The sequence below is a fragment of the Coniophora puteana genome (assembly GCF_000271625.1).
Source record: "Coniophora puteana RWD-64-598 SS2 unplaced genomic scaffold CONPUscaffold_17, whole genome shotgun sequence".
NCBI classification, from domain to species: Eukaryota; Fungi; Basidiomycota; class Agaricomycetes; order Boletales; family Coniophoraceae; genus Coniophora; species Coniophora puteana.
The window spans coordinates 339,069-357,748 of record NW_006913069.1 but is presented as its reverse complement, the minus strand read 5'-3'; the positions used below and the strand labels follow the sequence as shown (position 1 = coordinate 357,748).

At 51.4% G+C, this 18,680-nt stretch overlaps 6 protein-coding genes across 6 annotated transcripts; 5 read left to right on the top strand and 1 right to left on the bottom strand.

The window, feature by feature from the left end:
* Window positions 1-192: 192 nt before the first annotated feature.
* Window positions 193-3,316, bottom strand: CONPUDRAFT_66110 (uncharacterized protein; the record flags this gene model as incomplete). The annotated part of the gene is made up of 9 exons (XM_007776276.1): window positions 193-854; window positions 913-978; window positions 1,170-1,632; window positions 1,682-1,778; window positions 1,831-2,006; window positions 2,062-2,191; window positions 2,244-2,472; window positions 2,523-2,724; window positions 2,777-3,316. Coding segments are annotated over 9 exons (2,565 nt in total), but the record flags the coding sequence as incomplete, so codon positions are not given.
* A 2,271-nt stretch (window positions 3,317-5,587) lies between these two features.
* On the top strand, window positions 5,588-7,170 carry CONPUDRAFT_85465 (uncharacterized protein; the record flags this gene model as incomplete). Its single annotated transcript, XM_007776398.1, is given in 6 exon segments — window positions 5,588-5,639; window positions 5,661-5,897; window positions 5,949-6,268; window positions 6,320-6,837; window positions 6,886-6,990; window positions 7,006-7,170. Coding segments are annotated over 5 exon segments (1,132 nt in total), but the record flags the coding sequence as incomplete, so codon positions are not given.
* An 804-nt stretch (window positions 7,171-7,974) lies between these two features.
* CONPUDRAFT_169573 (uncharacterized protein) lies at window positions 7,975-8,757 on the top strand (the record flags this gene model as incomplete). The annotated part of the gene is made up of 2 exons (XM_007776397.1): window positions 7,975-8,282; window positions 8,332-8,757. Exons 1-2 carry the CDS (start codon window positions 8,049-8,051, stop codon window positions 8,755-8,757), a joined length of 660 nt encoding a protein of 219 aa, XP_007774587.1. The 5' UTR covers window positions 7,975-8,048.
* Window positions 8,758-9,677: 920 nt separating this feature from the next.
* On the top strand, window positions 9,678-13,260 carry CONPUDRAFT_169572 (uncharacterized protein). The gene is made up of 7 exons (XM_007776396.1): window positions 9,678-9,712; window positions 9,766-10,053; window positions 10,103-10,471; window positions 11,025-11,315; window positions 11,366-11,758; window positions 12,467-12,751; window positions 12,803-13,260. The coding sequence occupies exons 1-7, from the start codon at window positions 9,686-9,688 to the stop codon at window positions 13,226-13,228; spliced, it is 2,079 nt and encodes a 692-aa protein (XP_007774586.1). The 5' UTR covers window positions 9,678-9,685; the 3' UTR covers window positions 13,229-13,260.
* Window positions 13,261-14,446: 1,186 nt separating this feature from the next.
* On the top strand, window positions 14,447-15,785 carry CONPUDRAFT_140139 (FMN-linked oxidoreductase; the record flags this gene model as incomplete). The annotated part of the gene is made up of 5 exons (XM_007776395.1): window positions 14,447-14,603; window positions 14,633-14,715; window positions 14,769-15,222; window positions 15,277-15,548; window positions 15,603-15,785. 5 exons carry the CDS (start codon window positions 14,447-14,449, stop codon window positions 15,735-15,737), a joined length of 1,101 nt encoding a protein of 366 aa, XP_007774585.1. The 3' UTR covers window positions 15,738-15,785.
* An 819-nt stretch (window positions 15,786-16,604) lies between these two features.
* On the top strand, window positions 16,605-17,918 carry CONPUDRAFT_169570 (FMN-linked oxidoreductase; the record flags this gene model as incomplete). The annotated part of the gene is made up of 4 exons (XM_007776394.1): window positions 16,605-16,874; window positions 16,930-17,371; window positions 17,430-17,719; window positions 17,784-17,918. The coding sequence occupies 4 exons, from the start codon at window positions 16,605-16,607 to the stop codon at window positions 17,916-17,918; spliced, it is 1,137 nt and encodes a 378-aa protein (XP_007774584.1).
* Between the last annotated feature and the right edge of the window lie 762 nt (window positions 17,919-18,680).

Genomic DNA, 18,680 nt, shown 5'->3' with positions numbered 1-18,680 from the left:
GGAAAGTGGTGCTAATACAAGAACAGACGGTCAGTTATTACAGGTGGTTGGTACTAACTGTAGTTTGGACCCACTGGGTCCAACTCGCTACTCCGTGTGGTAAAGGCTTTGTTGAGATCCGTATACTGAGCACGAGATTGATATCACAATGTTATTATGAGTAAATAGAACAAAGGTAGAGTTTAAAAGAGCTCAAGCGAGCTCGAATGCATGGTGATCAATGAAACGATTAATGTAGAACGCGTCGTACGTATCGTAGGTTTGATGGCACTTGAAATCCTCTGGAACTGTATCTTTACCAAATACAGGTATCAGATGAGCGGCTCTGACGATCGTGTCGACGTCAATCACGGAGACATCGCGGGTATTACCTTTGAACTTTGGGCGGACGATGTACATGCCGGTATCCTCGTCGCGCTCGTCACTATAGTATTCGAACCAGTGGACGAGGGCACATTCGTAAACCACCTTCCCAATGTCAAACTTGTACAGTGCGAGGACACGCACAACATCCATAGCGAGCGTCCCGGGCCGCGTTTCATCAGTCAAGACAAAAACGCAGTCGTAGCGTGGCGCTTCATTACGCCATGAAGCCGTAGAGCGAATGCGCTCACGCTTCAGGCCGCCGGTCCCGCAGTTGTCGCTTGGCGCGCGAAAGGTCGATACTGCCGAGTTAACGACAGTGATCTTCGGTGGAGGTAGGGGACACTCGTGGAGAGGAATAAATATGTCGTACTTGAGCCGAGGGTCGTCGTGGTGAAGCATGGCGAACAGGAATCGCTGGGTTTGCTCGACCAGCTGCGGCTCATGAACCTCCTTGGCAAGGTTAGGAAGCGTGCGAGGACGTTTCCGTGCTGATTACAGGGTAAGTACGACGTGCGTGGCAACTGGAAGAATAGAGGAGGAACTCACCTCTTGATTTCGCCAGCTTCACCTCCGCCATCAACTCCTTCCCATCAATCTTCCCGACAATGCGAACTCTCCTTGATCCATCCAGCGCAAGTTCATCGTTCAAGTCGGCAGCAACGGACTTAGATTGAGCTTCGCGGTTTCGGAGATTGTTGGGATGATAGCCCATGGCGAGGAGTTGGTTTTCAGGCATGTGGTCGATAACCTCAAGGACTGGGGGATGATAAGCGCATGAAGGGAAATGGGGCATGTATACGCACACTGCTCATCCAATTCCAGCTCTTCGTCAAGGAGATCATCTGCGAGCATCCCTCTGGCATCAAAATCAACTCGGCATGCTGCGAGTTTGTCGAGGCGGGAGTTGGTGCGTAGCATCTGACCGAGGGCGTTGAACCGACTCGACCGCCGCCACGGATCCTTTACGGCCTCAATGTGTTTTGATTCCGTTATTGATGAGCACAGCCCGTTCGGGGCGCCAAAACGTCGGATAAGGTACTTGTAATGGGGCAAGGAGTGTTGTCGGGGAAGAGAGAGTGAGATGTTGACGCCGCACTCAACGAAGACTTGGCGATATCGATGGAACCGTTCGACGCAGTCGTCAAGGATGGCGAAGTCATTTTCAGTGATGACATTTCGCCGGACGATGTAGGTAAACTCCAGAAATGCGCGGAACGCGCGGACAACGTCGGGGGGGACGTGGGCTTCGATGGCTGGCAAGTAGACCTACAAAACCAGATGAATAAAAATTGTTGAAAGCGTCAAATGTACGTACTTTCATAAGGGCCTTTGAGTCGTCGCCGGTCCATTGTTTGAATCCTCGGCCTTGGGGAAATCGGCGAAGGCCAGCAAAGGGAGGTGCGGCAGCTATGCTATGGTGCCACGTCAGCGTCCGGATATGTACACCATGCCAAGAAAACATACCGTCGGTCAATGTCGTCCAATATTCGAAGGGCTTCCGCTTTGGGGTGAACTTTGTGCAAGTATTGCTCGACCCAGTCGACGAGGTGATCCTTAAAGGTCCCCTTGACGAGCTGGTGCAGTATATCGGGGGCGATGAGGTCATGGATGTCGGCACGGGGAAAGTCATTGGTGAATGGCTGTGCTCGCCCATCAATAGAGTACTAAGACTGGTAGATGGTTGTGATGACTTACGACGACGTCAGCTATGATACCATACTCATCCCATAAGACATCTGGTGGCAGTGACTCCACAAGTGCCTCGTTATGTTGTCGGCACCGTTGTGGTGCCCCACTGTCAAGATCGTCGGGAAACGCCAGACATCTGCCATATGATTGAGGACGTGATACAAAACCAGAAACTCGCATAGACGTACCGAGGACACCATCCCTGCACAATTCCTGTTAACAGAACCTGCTCCGGGTAGTCTGCGATGTACGGGCCGATACCGAAGATGACACGTCGGAAGTAGCCATCTCCGAATTTTAAGACTTGTGGTTGGGTCATGCCGGGCTTCAGGACTTGGAGGATTGTGGAGAGGGACGCGTGAAAGAGTTGACGTCGGAACTGTCGGAATTTTGGATCCGCACTGAAGGTCTTATTGGCTAAGGACATATTAGATAGTTGCAAAGACAAAAGCGGGACAAAGACTTACTTTTTGGGATGGCCAAGAAACCAATGAGGACAACAGCATTACGGCGTGCCCGCCGCGTGTTGTTGTGAACGTTGCCAATGGAGAGATATAGGGGATAATACTCGGTCAGGCCTGTTGCGACCGAGACCGTTGTTTTGTCACTTCCGAGGATGATCGGAACGAACGTTGATCCATGCGTTGCTGGGTCTTGCGCGATCTCATCCTAGTTATAAGTAGATGTCAGTAGACAGATCTTGAAAATAGGAAGAACGTACTGCTTGCTCCCAGGCCCAGTCACCGGAGAAAAGGTTCTCGTACTGCCGGACACCATCGTTGTCGTAGTCAGGGTGGGGTGAGTAATCCATCTGATCCTTGAAGTCCGGGCGAGCGAGGATATTCTTGACAACCTCCAGAGGATCGCGGAACCACACGTCGTACTTCGCATCCATCCATGGTGGTACGCTTCGGGGGGGCCTTGCACCACCGTAGTTGACAGAGAATGATTGCCAGGGAATATCCCCAACTTTTGCGTCATCGATGGTGTCGTAGACATGCTTGTGGTCGCGAAAGGGAGGTTCGGCATTGTGCTTTGCCATGGCGATGCCCCACAGCCGGCACATGAAGTTGATGTGCCTGGCAGACATCTGGTTATGTCGGAAGAAGAAATCCGCCGTCTCAAAGGCCAGGCGTGATCCAAATGGGGACCAGTCATTCGGGTTGCGAGGGGGAGAAGGTGGGGGAGGCTCTCCAGGTGAGAGGAAGTCGCCATGCTCATCACATTTGCGGCCTACTGAGATGTCAGAGAAGTAGTTTAGACAACCAGTTGAATTGACGCACCTGTCAAGAACTTATGGAAATATCTCGTGAGGCGTCCCACCTTGACAGCGTCACCAACCGAGGGGTCCTCATTGTTGAAATCTGGTTGGTCTTCATCTTGAGATGATGGGGAATGGGTGTCGAGGACAAAGTCGCCTTCGGGTAGTGGATGGGGATTGAGGTCAAAGTCTTCAGGAACCAGAGTGGGGGAAGGAGCAAGCCCTTGCAGAGGAGGACTTGTGTAGGATGAAGAGCTGGAGGACGAGGATGGGGAATAGTGGTCGGGTGTAGGAGACGAGGTTGGAAAGAATAAAGGAGAGCGAGGGGAGAAGAGTGTAGGGGAGGGTGGACGACGTGAAGGCGACTGGAAAGGAGACTGCAATGGAGAGGGAGAGCGCGAGCGTGAAGGAGAGGGAGAGCGCGAGCGCGAACGTGAAGGAGAGGGAGAGCGTGAGGGCGATGGAGTGGGGGGAGCAGGTTCATGGTAGTAAAAATCTTCGATATCGCCAGCGTGTTGACTACGGTAGTGTTGGGTGAGGCCAGAGGTGTTCGCACAGTATCGTTCGCAGTGAGGACACTTCAGACGCTTGAGAGGTTTTTTCTGAGTTTTTCTGTTTTTCGACTGGTGCTGCTTGCGAGACATGGGTGTTCGAATTCGGAGGTGACAAAGGGCTGACGTGGCTGGCGCAATGCAAATGAATGAGCCACCGCGTAGTAGGACGGCAATTTGAGAGCTTACGTTTGTTGAAGTTGAACATCCACGTCGCCCCGTTTGCAGCAACGTGTCTCTTTCTGCTTCCTCCATGTCTCCCGAAACCCAGCGCACCCTTCGCCCCCGCTCCAGGCCCATTGAGGCATTGGTAAAGGCTGCTCCTACTAGGAAGAAGCCAGTCAGTAAGGCCGAACGCGATGCCCAGAGGGATGCAGAGGTCACCTCTGGCATTGATCGACTTGCATCGGTTGAACTCGAAGTGCAGCAGCGACAGCAGATGGCGATGCGGTCAAAGCCAATGCCAAGCAGCCAGCCGAAGACTGTTCGGAAGGTCCAGAGAGTTGCCTGTTCAACGGCAGCTGCGAGCGTACACAAGAGCACGGGTACGGTCTTCAAGGACGGAGGTGCAAAGATGACTTTGAACCCGGGGCATTTGCGTTCCAAGCAGAACGTTGAAGGTCAGTACCACACTAGTTGTCAGTATTAGCAGCGTAAATCTCACCTCATACCGGTCAGAAGTGGAGCTCGACGACCCTCAGCCTGCAGTCAAGGTTGTTGCGAGGAAAGACAGAGCTACGATGCGGCACCACATCGAGACGAGGCGTCAAAGCATGAAGGACGAAGCAGCGAGCGACACTGCCCAGGCCAAGTTGGGCCATCAAGAAGCTGCCTCAATTGGGATCAAGTCCCGTGGCCTGTGAGTATTCGGAACTTCTCTGCGATTCTCATGCTTACCAAACTTGACTTACATTAGTACCGGCATCACCCACCGTATTCCGTCTTCTACCTCCAGCTCTGGCACAACCGGACGGAAAACATCGAACAGTACCACGACCTCAGTCTCCAGCAAGCGTTCTTCCCACAAGACTGCACAGTGCACTGCCACTCAAGATCAGGCCAGCCATGACAGCATGGGGCTGCATAGTGAAGACACGCTCGCTGACGTAGCAAGGGAACGAGACTTCCTTACAGGAAGATCCCCGCAAGCACAGGTGAGCGTAGCAATATTTTTATTTTATTTTTTTCGCAAGTTGATTCCTGGAAACTATAGGGCCTCCTTGTGTTCAGCAAGACACCTACATCCCCGCCGTCTCAGCCATCCACAACCCATTCTCGTCATCTCAAGCGCAAAGCAAGTGCCGTTGAGGCGGATGACGAGCAGCCTGATGAGCAGCCTGATGCTGTGAAGGACTCAATTTGGGTAAGTCGCTAGTTTCCATTGACGCTACCCACTGGGTTAATGCTTGTATATTAGCTCGGTATTAATCTCTCAAGCCCCGGCCCTCCGTTCGACCCCGACATGCATTGGTTCCAGGAAGCACAAGAGGTTCCAAGTCCTTACATCGGTATCTACAACGCCCTTGACAGTGATGACCCCATCAACAACCCCATTCCAGCCGAACAAGACGATGAAGCCGGGACACCAGAGGAGATGGACGTTGACAATGTCGAGGCCGAGGATGGAGAATCCGAGGGTCTAGCCCTGGGTGGAAAGGGCTCTCGTACGACGCAAATGGTATGCTTGCTTGCTCGAATAATGCCCCGCTAATATACTCTAGATGGACGCTCAAGTCTCCGCCATCAAACCCGTGTCAAAGCGCAGCAAGGTTACCGCCTCCGACACTGCCGAAGAGGATAGCAAGCGCCTGGTCTGGAAGCTCGGCGACCTTCCGGCGGGTGCTCACAATCGTGGTGCCTGGACCGACGAGCTCATCCCGACCTTGATTTACTTCTTCGGCGGGTCGAAGAAGGTCTGGGACTGGTCCGACGTGGAGATCACGCAGAATGTGGTGCTCTGCTGGCAGGTGGTTTATGGAACCCCTCTCCCGGAAGACGAGAGAGCGGTGACTGGGCCCGTCTTCAACTTGGTGAGTTGTCGCTGACATGTCTTACTCGTCCTGTCGCTAACCAATGCTTAGGCCAAGAAGAAGCTCATCGAATGGCGGAGCAACCTCGGCACCACTGCCATTGCCGCCCTCGTCACCTCCTTCGCTCAGAAAGGCATCAACACACCCCAATTGCAGCAAGCTTACATTGCGGAGTTGCTCGATGAGGACCAGTTCCTGAACAGCGGCAGGGATCTGCAGGGCCCAACCGGCATGCTCAAAGGTGACTTTCTCCTCGTCGTCCTCGCGTGCCATCACCTCGCTATTGTCGGCCGCGTCGACGTTCCGCAGTACGACAACTTGAAGAACCCCGTCTATGCGCCATATGCGGCCACTGTTCTTGCTGCTGCTGCGGTAATTATCTATCCCCTTCTCCTCCAGTATTCTACTCATCACCTTTTCTAGGTTTATCGTGCACTCAAGCTCGCCCAAGATGGGCTCCTCGGAGACATCAATGGATACATCAAGGGCATTGACCCCAAGGGCGCCCTGAACCTCTCGACTGTCAACAAGACGAAGAGGCTTATGAGCAACTACAAGGCAAAGGAGCGGGCGCGCGTCAAGAAGGAGCGGGAGGAGAGGGAGAAAGCGAGGGAGGATGCCGCCACCAAAGGTAAGGAGAAGGCTGCCAACGTTCCCGAGCCAGACGAGGAGCACCTCGAAGACGACCTTGACGACGACATGGAGCTCCCCTCAATCCCTCCTTTCTCGAAGGACCACAATGAGGCAACAACATTCAACTATACCCACCTCATCGTTGAGCGGTGCTCGCGGGCGAGCGTCGCCGAGGCGTTGGCCATGTCATCTCAGTTTGCGAGCGCCCCGGTTCGTCAGCCCAAGGCTAGTTCTGGCGAGCAGGCTGCGAGCTCTGGCCCGGCCCGGTCATTCAAGCTCGATGTGCGTGCTTACCGCCGCATTGTCTGTAAGTCGTCCGTTTAATCCCGTTGCTCTACACTCACGTTTCATTCAGATTAAACTCCATCCGGTCGTCCTCTCGTGGCTAGTATCATCGCTTCTGCATCTCTTTCCCCCCGCTTCTTTCTCCTTCGTACGGTATTCCTCGTGCGCGCATAGAACTTTTCGGACTGCTCTCTAATAATCTCCCTTTCACGCTTTACTGCTCTTTTAATTGAGTTTTTGTTATCTACTAATCCCACAATTCGCGATATTCTGTTCCGCTTTATATGGACCTCATGAGCTTTCCCCGCATTTCGTACTACATCCCGGTGATGAATACATTTGCATTGCATTTCCCGTGCCCGAATCGTGAATCAGTCGTTTTGATAATGCCAGGAAAGTTATGGGAAATACACTCGGAGATGGTCTAATTACGACTACAGAGGCACACGGCGCCCTACCGATTTCGAACCTACTCTTGACGATACAATGCGCATTTCCCGAGTTTTGGCATTTTTACGACATTTGCAGCTTTTGAGACCAGGAAATGCATGGAAATGCACGTGTCAAAATCCTGATGGGGGCATAGGTATAGAAATCCCTCCTGTTCTCCTAAAATATACGAAGACTGGGTTGCGTGGGATCGGCTTGTGGGACAGAAAGTGGCCAGAGGCGATAACTGGAGGTGTACCATGCTCGGGGAAGCTGGTTGAACCTAGTACCTTGACGAACTTTACAGCAATGTTAACGTTGTCATGCAGAGATCGAGGAGTTCTGACTGACTCTAGGTCCGCCACCTAAGACCAGGGATGTTTGGCAGTTATAGCAGGTAATTTTTTTTCCTATGATGACATCATGTGGAAGTGGAAAATAATGGCTGCTCGTTGTAGCTCGTTGTCTGCAGCATTGAAATATTGACTACTGGTGCTTGATCTCGTCGACCATGAACTCGTGAGAACAAATGCACGTGGTCTGACTGTGGGTGACGCGTTTGTCCGTGACTCTGCATAAGTCAACTTGCCCTCAACTCAGCGATACTTAAACAGCCCTTCTCAGCACGCTCGGTATGCCCCGAGCGAACCAAAAACCCCAGGTCAGATTTAAGATAAATGAGTGGCTCACGCTGACTCTCACTTGGCCAGCCTCCAGCGATCACACAGCGGCCAGGCTAACGCAAGGCTAACGCAAGGCTAACGCAAGGCTAACGTGCCTTCAACGTCCACGAAACCATATGAAATGATGTCGACGCGCAAACCGAGAGTCATGCGCAACCGCTATGAGCAGCACATGTATGATACCTTTGGGGATGGACCCGAATATGAGCAGTTCTATGTCTCCGACGAACACTTGAACGGACTCTTTCGAGACCTTGGCATTCCAGAATCAGAATTCGCGAAGTACAGACGTGACTATGATGCACGAATGGAGAAGCAGTTGGATATGAATGGTGGAAAGATTGATTGCCAGGGCGTAAGTTGTTTGCCTGCTGAACTCTCGTCATTTACAATCGTTATCACAGAGGAAACCGCGACCAGACGAGGACCCTACTATAGAACATGTCCACGTTGTCCATATTCCCGGCAATGACAGCCTTGTTATCAGGCTATGGGATGGCGGTCTCGAGGACGACGGCGAGTTCTGTTTGGATATCTACGACATGAGCACGAAAATATCCATCAACTCGTCCGAACTTGGGTTCTCCTTTAACGTTGCCCCTAAGCCAGGAACGCTCTCAGTTCTGTGTGGCGGAAGGCTTCGAAGCTGGGAAGACAACGCCGGGTATACGCCGGAGCGGATACTACCGGGAGAGGAGCGCTTTAGTGCGCTTGAAGGTGCCTACCTTGCACTCCGCCAGCCTAACTCAGACCTTTTCTGGTTCAAAGTCCCTATGAGGAATCGTCCACCTGCTGGTGTCACTCGAGCTGTATCACCTATTCCTTTATGATGTCGCTGTCTGGTTTTGATATTATCCTGTACCGGTATGTTCGCTGAGAATTTTAGTCTTCTCCTATCTAGTCTCAGCAGTCGGTCTCTATAGAGCTATTTCCCCAGAGTAGTGTTTGCGCTTCGCATTCGTTGTGTTTCCCTTAACACATACATGCAAGTGCACTAATATATGAAGAGGCTACTTGATAGAACACTAGGTTTGCGACGATGTGAACACCCAAGCATCACGCTCTCCTTGATGTGTCACTATCAATTGTCTCCGATTTTCGTAGCGACTCACTTTTGGAAGGCTTGAGTTAAGACCACTGCATTGATTGTCAGTAGCTGTGGCTTGACAATCCCAATGAAATCTAGCCACGGCGCGGCCTGGGAATCCACAGCAACTCAAGCCAGCATTTCCATCGCGGGAAAGGCTATGTTGCTCACGTGTGTAGTGAGAGTCATAAGATGGTGCGCGTCACGGACTACTCAAGGACAAGAGCACCGTAGGATGAGTCTACTCTGTGTTTCATGGCTCGACTAGATACACGGAACTTCACGTTCAATATCCAATGAGTAACTTGTAAGAGGATGAATAGGCTGCACTCGCGTAAGGACTTCAATGTTGGAGCAGATGCAATCAAAACAATAACATACTGTCCATTTTATGCTGCCATCTCGGACGCACCGCTGCATCCCCAAGCCCTCGCAACTAGGGGCTGCAAGTCAGTGGTTGCGATAAGACCACGAAACCGGAGGCAGGCGATCCGGCAGCCAATCCGCTGCGAGCCCGTGAGAATATGATCACATGGTCGAGTTAATGGGACGCGTTTGGATGCGCGTGGCGCTCGTGTTGCGTTCGTGCTCAGAAGTACTTGTCATCGAACCTTCCACTCAACGTTACCCCGACCCAACACACTCACGTCACGTATATCCCTAGCTCCCACATGCCCCGAGCTAAGAAACAACCGAAGGTTAGATAGCCACTTGCAAGAGAAGCCTCTGTTGACGCTCACTCGGTCTCTAGCCCGCACGCAGTGTCCAGAGCAAGGCGCCCTCGACATCCACCAAGCCACCTGGGAAGACAGCGACGCGCAAACCGAAGGTCATGCGCAACCGCTGGGAACAGCACATATATGACAGCTACGGAGATGATCCTGCTTTCTCGAGCTTATACATCTCCGACGAGGAACTGAACGAATTCTATCGGTTACTTGGTGTACCCGAATCAGACTTTGCACGCTACCGGGGCAAACACGACGCAGCGTATAATGCAGACATCGACAATCATGGCGGAAAAGTTCCATGTCAAGGAGTACGTTATTCAGTTCTCCATCCTCGTCGATGCTCATCACGGACCACAGAGAAAACCGCAGCGAGACGAGGATCCAGCCAGGGAGAACATTCACATCGTCCGCATTCCTGACACCAGCCATCTCGTCGTCAGGTTCTGGGACGGCGGCCTCGAAGATGAGGGCCAATTCTGCCTGGATATATACAACATGGCTACGAAGGTGCCGATCAACTCATCCGAACTTGGCTTCTCTATCGAAGTAGCCCCTGTCGCGGGAACGCTCTCGGTGATGTGCGCTGGAGACCTTGAAAGCTGGGAGGCCAGGTCAGGCTTTAAGCCAGGACAGATATTGCCAGGAGAAGAGCGCTTTAGTGTGATTGAGGGCGCTTGCCTTGCCCTTCATCGACCCGACTTCGATCCTTTCTGGTTCAAAGTGCCGGTGAGATACCATCAACCTGACGGGGTAAGGCCCGCATCACCTGTACGTCTATGACGGCTATATGTACTGTAAATTGGATCATGAGGGTGCCTTTTTCGGCTCGCCGCCGACGCATCTTGACGCGGGTGATTACTCCCAGTGCAATTTTCACGTTCTAGTATGTTTGTGCTATGTTTTATATGAATTGATGTAATCCAATTCCCAACAATGACATAAGAACTGAAGGATGTGTTCCCCTCGCTCGCTATGTTAATGTTAGTGAGGTCTCATGTGTGTTTAGATTTTAACAGAATACATGGTATTACGACTCACAATTATTAAGTTCTGGATTTGAAAAAGTTCAACTCGTGAGAACCCTCACATGTGACCGCAGCGCGAGCGCGTCGAGATGCAAGTGCGCGCGCATGCGCGTTTAGACATCACCACCACTGCCAGGTTGCCCCTATTAGCATACGCCCATCACTACGAAATTGTCCACTATGCCTAAGGCTCCCCGGAGGCCTAAGGTAGGATCCGTTACTTGCTCGGCATGCTGCCTCTAACTTCTCCTCAGGAAACTACGCGTTCTGAAGCTGAATCTAGCAAACGTCGCGACTCCGGAACCTCCTCCACACGCCAACCAAAGGTCATGCGTAATCGCTGGGAAAAATACAAGCATGACTTGTATGGCGACGGCCCTAAGTATGAACACTTGTACCTCTCCGACGAGAAACTGGACAACCTCTTCCGAAGACTTGGCATACCAGAATCTGAACTCGCGGAACAACGACGTCAGTACGATGCAACAGTAAATGAGAAGTTTGAGAGAAGTGGTGGTAGTGAGGGACGGGGTCTTTGCCAGGGCGTAAGTCATTCCTTCGATGTGATAGTCGATGCTTACTACAAATATCATAGAGAAAACCGCAGCCCGATGATGATCCCGCCAAAGACAACGTCCACATAGTTCACGTTCCCGACACCAGTCACCTGGCGATCAGATTTTGGGATGGTGGCCTCGAGGATGAGGGACAGTTTTGTCTGGACATCTACGATATCAATGCCGAAGTTCCTGTCAACTCGTCTGAGCTTGGATTCTCTCTTGAGGCTGCCTCTATGCCGGGTACGCTGACTGTCCTGTGTGCTGGGAAGCTCAAGAGCTGGGAGGTCAGGTCAGGCTTTACGCCAGACCAGATATTTCCAGGAGAAGAACGTTTTAGCGTGATTGAGGGTGCTTATCTTGCTCTTCACCGGTCTAACTCGGATCCCTTCTGGTTCAAAGTACCGACAAGACGTCGTCTGCCTGCTGGTGTACGGGCTGCATCCCCTATATCTCTATAGCAATTATGACGATAGCACTCTTATTCACTAGGCTCTATGGTACCTTCGATCGAGTAGTTACGTTGTTCATTACGGAAGAACTCTACAATAAGTAGCTCATGTAGCCTTATCCTATTTCTAGTCTCTGAACACATAATTCCAGTTTTGCATGTGGTCGCGTCGATATGTCGTTGCAGAGAGTCGTCAGGACATGTAGCCCAACCATTGTTAATATGATTTCCAACCGTCATGTCTTTTGAGCCTGAGTTTGAGCCTGAGAATGCCGAGTTGCATTGACACTGGTGGGTCAGTGCAGAAATGTAGGTTGCAGAGACAGCTCGCGCATTATGCATCAATATAATCAACCGACTAATGTATGGGACCGTTTCAGGGCTTTGTATGTGCTGGGTAGACCTGCTTGCCCGTCGTCGCGTCAGCGCTGAAAGCGTTGAACGTTGAACTGCTCCCTGATTCCATTGCGCTCGTGGGAACATTGCTACATGAACCATATTGGGTAGCCCGCGTTCTTGTCAACTTGCTTGTCAAGCTCGTCCTGCTTGCGCCTCGCCCTCAGCTCAACATTACCCTGCCAGGAACACTCATAGCTACAACTAGACACACCATGCCTCGAGCCCAGAAACCGAAGATCAGATAGTCACTTGCGTCAGAAGTCACTGTTGACGGTCACTCGGAATATAGCCCGCATGCAGCGTCCGGGATAATGCGCCGACATCCAGCAAGCCATCCGGAGCGACATCAACGCGCAGGCCGAGAGCCACGCGTAATCGTTGGGAGAAGTACATAGATGACACATGGGGGGATATCCCTGCTTTTGATAAAGTCTACCTTTCCGACGACCAGCTGAATGGTTACCTTCGACTCCTCCATATACCAGAATCACAGCTCGCGGATCACAGGCGCGAATATGACGCAATATTGGAGGGGCACCTTGATCGCAACGGTGGAAAGATCAATTGCCATGGTGTACGTTCTCCGCTGTCTAGTCTCCGCCAACATTCACCTCTGCAATTACAGATGAAACCACGGCCAGACGCAGACCCCAGCAGGGAGCACGTTCGTATTGTCCGCATCCCCGACACGAGAGGCCTTGTGATTAGAATATGGGACGGAGGTCTTGAAGGGGAGGGTCAATTCTGCTTGGACATTTACGACATGGACGCGAAGATAGCTATCAACTCCTCGGAACTCGGGTTCTCCTTCGATGTTGCTTCCCTACCAGGAACCCTCTCGACTTTGTGCGCTGGACGCCTCCAAAGCTGGGAGGCCAACATGGGGTTTACGCCTGACCAGATATTGCCGGGAGAAGAGCACTTTAGTGTTATTGAGGGTGCTTACCTTGCTCTTTGTCGGCCCAATCAGGACCTTTTCTGGTTCAAGATGCCTACGAGAAATCGTCTCCCTCCTGGTGTAGAACGGGCTGCGTCGCCTGTTTCTCTGTAGATGCTAGACTTACGTACTAGCCTTGTGCCGTCACTCCCTCTAAACTGTGCTGCGCGCCCTCGTAGGCAAATTAATGTATGTGACAGTGCGACTCCGGCTAAAGTAGGTGATATTGTGAGGATCAGCGCGTCATGGTATCCTAATTTTCTCAACTGAAGTGTGATTCTTAGTCCAATGGTGAAAACTTTGTTACACTTCATGATGTACTTCAAGGTTAATCAGTCTTGACCAGTCTCATACGTGTATGCTTGCTCATCTAAAGTCCTTGTGTTCGCGAGAAGCGTACAAGACCGATTGGGATCCAAGTAGTGTTTCCCACATGAGTGGGTCAAACACTTTTTAGGATATCAAGCATGCACGGCACGCTACGAATAGAGTAGTGATCAAATATTCACTGGCCTCTCCTGCTGTTGATTTGGAAGACCAACCTGATGCCTCCGAGTCTGTGATGCATTCTGGCAGCCTTTTAGTGCCTTATTAACCACTTGACCTAGCATGCGGTCTTAATAAAAACGAAGTGTTAATGTACCATTAAGGGGACTTTGATTTTGATCAGTGAGTAGCAGAAACAACAAGTCGCCCCTTTGGCGACGAGAAGAGATTGAGAAGAGAGGAAATAGGGGTCACTGCCGGCGATAATCTGCATTTATTCGCACGCTTGACGCGCCTCAACGCGTCACGCGTCATGCATTCATGCATCAACATTTCCTCTCCTTCACTACTTTCATCCGCGACTTGTCATACGTCGCGCCTCCTTTAAAAATGGCATCATTGCATCGGTGAGCTTACGTAGTGGTGGGAGACTTGAGATACTCACGATTTCCTCGGTGATGATGGTGCAAGACCGAGCAGTCTTACGCAAAATAACTTCCATGCTAACTCAGCACGCTCCTGGTCGGAACCGGCGCGCATGTGTAGCAGGCATGGCATAAACCATGCGTTACCCCAAACGCTTGTTGCTGAGACATATGAGTCAACCTAGGCGATTGCAACATATACGAGCTTACAAAGTGTAGTGGTAAAGTATAATCTGATAGGCTCGGCGACATGTCGTCAGCCCGAGTCAATGTCTCGAGCTGAAAGTCACGTTTGCTAACCTAGCTCCCAAAGAACAGACTCTGTTTTCAGCGCTCATTTATATATGTTTGTGCTGTATGCTCCGGAAGTACAAATCCTGAGCAGCAAAGGCACGCCGAGGTATTTCTTTGTCTGACAAACATGGCAGCTTCCGATGTTCCCGCACTCTTCAAACCTATCTACGTCGGTGACTTGGACTTGAAGCATCGCGTTGTCCTTGCACCACTTACGCGTTTCAGAGCATATGATGACCACGTACACGGCCCTCAAGCTGCAACGTACTATGCCCAACGCAGCAGTACCCCAGGGACATTGCTCATTACAGAGGGACGTTCATCGCCCCGCAGGCTGGTGGGTTGCCGAACGTTCCTGGGATATATACCGAGGCTCAGATTGAGGCCTGGAAGGCGGTAAGTGTCCCTCTCGGAATTTGTAGACGCACCCTCAGCGAGAACATTTTTAGGTCACAGACGCCGTACACTCGAAGGGCTCCTACATCTACCTCCAACTTTGGGCACTTGGTCGCACTGCTAATTCCGAATTTCTCGCCTCCCACGGACACGACCTAGTCGGCGCATCGTCCATTCCTCTCACTAAATACGGTCATGTGGATGCTCACCATCGACCTGAACCCCCTCGCGCACTGTCCATCCCTGAGATCAAGGAGTACGCGCAGCTGTACGCACGTGCGGCGAAGAATGCAATCAAGGCTGGCTTTGATGGCGTCGAGATCCTTGGGGGGAGCGGATACCTCATTGATCAGTTTCTCCAAGACGTCAGCAACAATCGCATTGACGAGTACGGCGGGAGCATTGAGAACAGAGCACGTTTTGCGCTCGAAGTTGTCGATGCCGTTGTCACGGCCGTTGGTGCGTCGAGGATAGGATTTCGTATGAGCCCATACAGCGAATTTCAAGGTAGACATTATCTCTCCATAATGGTCGAGTGAGTTAACCTGGAATGACGACTAGATATGAGGATGGCCGATCCAATTCCAACGTTCACATACCTCGTTAGCAAGCTCAAGGAATACGGCTTGGCATATATCCACGTTACCGAGCCGCGTATTCATGGCCCCGGTTATTCTGAGGAAGGAGGCGGGGTAGAGTCCAATGATCCTATTCGCAAGGTATGGGGCGAACGCCCTTACATAGCTGCTGCTGGCTTCACCAGAGCCAAGGCTCTCAAGGTGGCGGAGGAAAAGGGCGGATTGGTCGCCTTCGGGTCGCTCTTCATTTCCAACGTGTGTACTCCGCATCAATTTTTTCGAAAAGCGCGCTAATGTATCTCACTGAAGCCTGATCTTCCCCACCGCCTGCAAGATAACCTGCCAATGACCGAGCCTGACAGAACGAAGTTCTATCTCGTTGGTAACCATACTCCTGAAGGTTACACCGACTGGGAGTTTGCGGGAGTATCCACGAGGCTTTGAATCTTAATCAAGCTCTTCAATAGCGGAGACGTACGATATGACAAGTGCACGAGTGGTAGATGTTTTTCCCTTCTTAGAAGTATATGAAGCATTGGTATGGAATGATGAGAATACAAAATCAGTTCATGGTATACGGCAGCGAAAAACCTAAAGCGTACTAGCGAAATTCATGCACTTGGCCTTTGTTAAACCACCTTTCGCGTGGTCGGGCGTATGCTATAAGAGCGCTGACTCGAACGTTTTCCTTTTCAATACTAGTCTTCTATTGGTTCCTGATGCATGATGAAGGAGGCTTGGTTTAGTTGATTAATGATCGCCATGAGAGAGCGCGGAATATACACTGTCACACGATGGCCGTACTTCAGCCTATCAGGACTGAAACTGGGGTTCCTGGAGCCACAACGACCTGTAACTTCCCCACTTAAAGGCGCGTGTGAAGCGCGACGAGAACTATTGAAGGGTGAGGTCACATCTCCACGATTCATAAGCAGAGAACAAATAAGCCGAACTGCCAAAGAAATGTCCACCGGACCCAGACATAGATCTAATATTACTTAAGTTAGTCAGCAAACGTTGTTTCAGAGCCAGCGTCTACTGAACCTTGGCGAGAATGACTCGTCTTTATCCCAAGCTTGCCTGCTTCCGCCAATGACCGACCGTAGAGGTGAATTGCTTCATGATGGACACTGGGAAAGATTATCGGTGTGATCGGCGAGGTGAGATTGTAAGACCAAACAGCAATTACTAAGTCAACCTAGATAACCACGTTAGTGGAGGGAAAACACGAGCAAAGAGCTAAGGTATAAAGCCTGGAGAAAGATGGCATATCATACCAGACTTGCACGCATCCACCATCGTCCGAAAAACATGTCTACTCCTCACATTCATGCTCTTTTCAGCCCTGTTCAAGTCGGAAATCTCCAGCTTAAGCATCGTATTGTGCTCGCCCCTTTGACGCGGTTTCGAGGATATGATGACCACGTACCAGGGCCACAGGCTGCGACGTACTACGGCCAGCGGGCCAGCATGCCAGGAACCTTGCTCGTCACAGAGGCAACGTTCATTGATGCGCGAGCGGGCGGAGCGCCGAATGTTCCTGGAATATACACCGACGCGCAGATCGAAGGGTGGAAGGAGGTGAGCATGATCTAAAAGCAAGTGGAAATAAAGTCTTAACACGGTCTGTCATCAGATAACCGACGCGGTGCATGCCAAAGGCTCCTTCATACACCTGCAGCTCTGGGCACTCGGCCGCACCGCCGACCCAAAGTTCATCGTGTCCGAGGGCCACGATCTGGTCGGGGCGTCGTCCATACCGCTCAAGAAGCACGCAGAGAACGGACACCAGCCACCCCGTGCGTTGGCGGTCGCCGAGATCAAGCAGTATGTGCAGCTGTACGCAAAGGCCGCGCAGAACGCGATGAAGGCGGGCTTTGACGGCGTCGAAATTCACGGCGCAGGCGGATATCTCATCGACCAGTTCCTACAGGATGTCTCGAACAACCGTACAGACGAGTACGGCGGCAGCATCGAGAACAGGACGCGCTTCGCGCTTGAAGTCGCCGATGCGGTCGTTGCAGCTGTTGGCGCAGACAAGGTGGGCATGCGAATGAATCCGTGGGCCGAGTTCCAAGGTGATATTTATCCTGTCCTGTCGAAATAAAATTGAGAGCTGACTTGGATTGGCCGCAGACATGAGGATGGTCGACCCTATCCCGACGTTCAGCTACTACGTTCACAAGCTCAAAGAGCGAAACTTGGCCTACATCCACGTCGTCGAGGAGCGCGACCTATCCTACATCTTTGGTCCCGAACGTGTAGACGCTCCTGCCAAGAGCAACAACGACTCTTCAGATGTCCTCCGCAAGATATGGGGTGACCGTCCCTACATCGCCTCTGGTGGCTTCAACAGGGAGAAGGCTCTCAAGACAGCGGAGGAGAAAGGCGGGCTAGTCTCCTTCGGACGGCTCTTCATTTCGAACGTAAGAGCACCTATGAGAGCCTCAACCCGCAGTGCAGCTAATGTTGAGTTTGTTCTCCGATCAGCCGGACCTTCCTCGTCGCCTTCGGGAAGACCTCCCGTTAACGAAGTACGATAGGTCCAAGTTCTATCTGGTTGGTAACCACACCCCTGATGGTTATTCTGACTGGGGTTTTGCTGATGCCTTGGAGAACGCCTGAGCAGAGATGCTGTAAACTAGGGTTGGAAAGCGTTAGAACTACATCCATGTTAAATAGACGTGAAACCTGTAAGAATACCAATATACTTAGTGGGACTTGATGTGTGTTGCAAAGCGATGGAAACCCAACAAGTGGCCAGAAAAAACGCGTTGACATGACTCTGCCCATGGGTTGACAGGCAAGGCCTTCCATTTCTAACAAAGCCAAACAGACCTTACCAGGCTGTACTCCGAGTCATTCATACCATGACATAACTAACCTCCACGCGCTCGCCTCGTGGCCGTCACGGTGCGGCCTGCACCCACGGGCATCCAAATCCCAGTATCAGGTTCACACCGCAGCATCACCACGAGACGACAACAGAAAGTGAAGTAATACAACGAGAAATTATACGGTAATTATACACACACAGCGACAGACAAACAAACCAGCAGCACAAGTATCAAAAAGATTGTACGTATGAAAAAAGAAAAAGAGTATGTACTAGGTACCAATCGCAGCACCGACACACCTCACCACAGAGTCGCCGCCCCGCCGGCTGATCGCCAATCGCGGATCGTCGGCAAACCTAGCTAGTCAGCCAAAGGTACAGATAAAGTCAAAAGCCAAGCCAGAAAGTGACCACTGGGGGCGTTAGTCGATGTTTCCAGGGAAAACATGTCAAAAACATTCAAAATGTTTTGCTCAAAATTCCAAATTTGGAAGGTCACCTTCCCAATTAGGAAGGCGTCCCTCAAAACATTTTGAATGTTTTGTACAAAA

What these genes read in the sequence shown, in the direction of transcription:
- CONPUDRAFT_169572 (XM_007776396.1), top strand. Translation starts at nt 9,686, where the DNA reads ATGCCCCGAGCTAAGAAACAACCGAAG. An exon ending in GAGCTAAGAAACAACCGAAG is followed by an intron (nt 9,713 to 9,765) that starts GTTAGATAGCCA and finishes CTCGGTCTCTAG; the next exon opens with CCCGCACGCAGTGTCCAGAG. An exon ending in CTTTCTGGTTCAAAGTGCCG is followed by an intron (nt 10,472 to 11,024) that starts GTGAGATACCAT and finishes ACTTCTCCTCAG; the next exon opens with GAAACTACGCGTTCTGAAGC.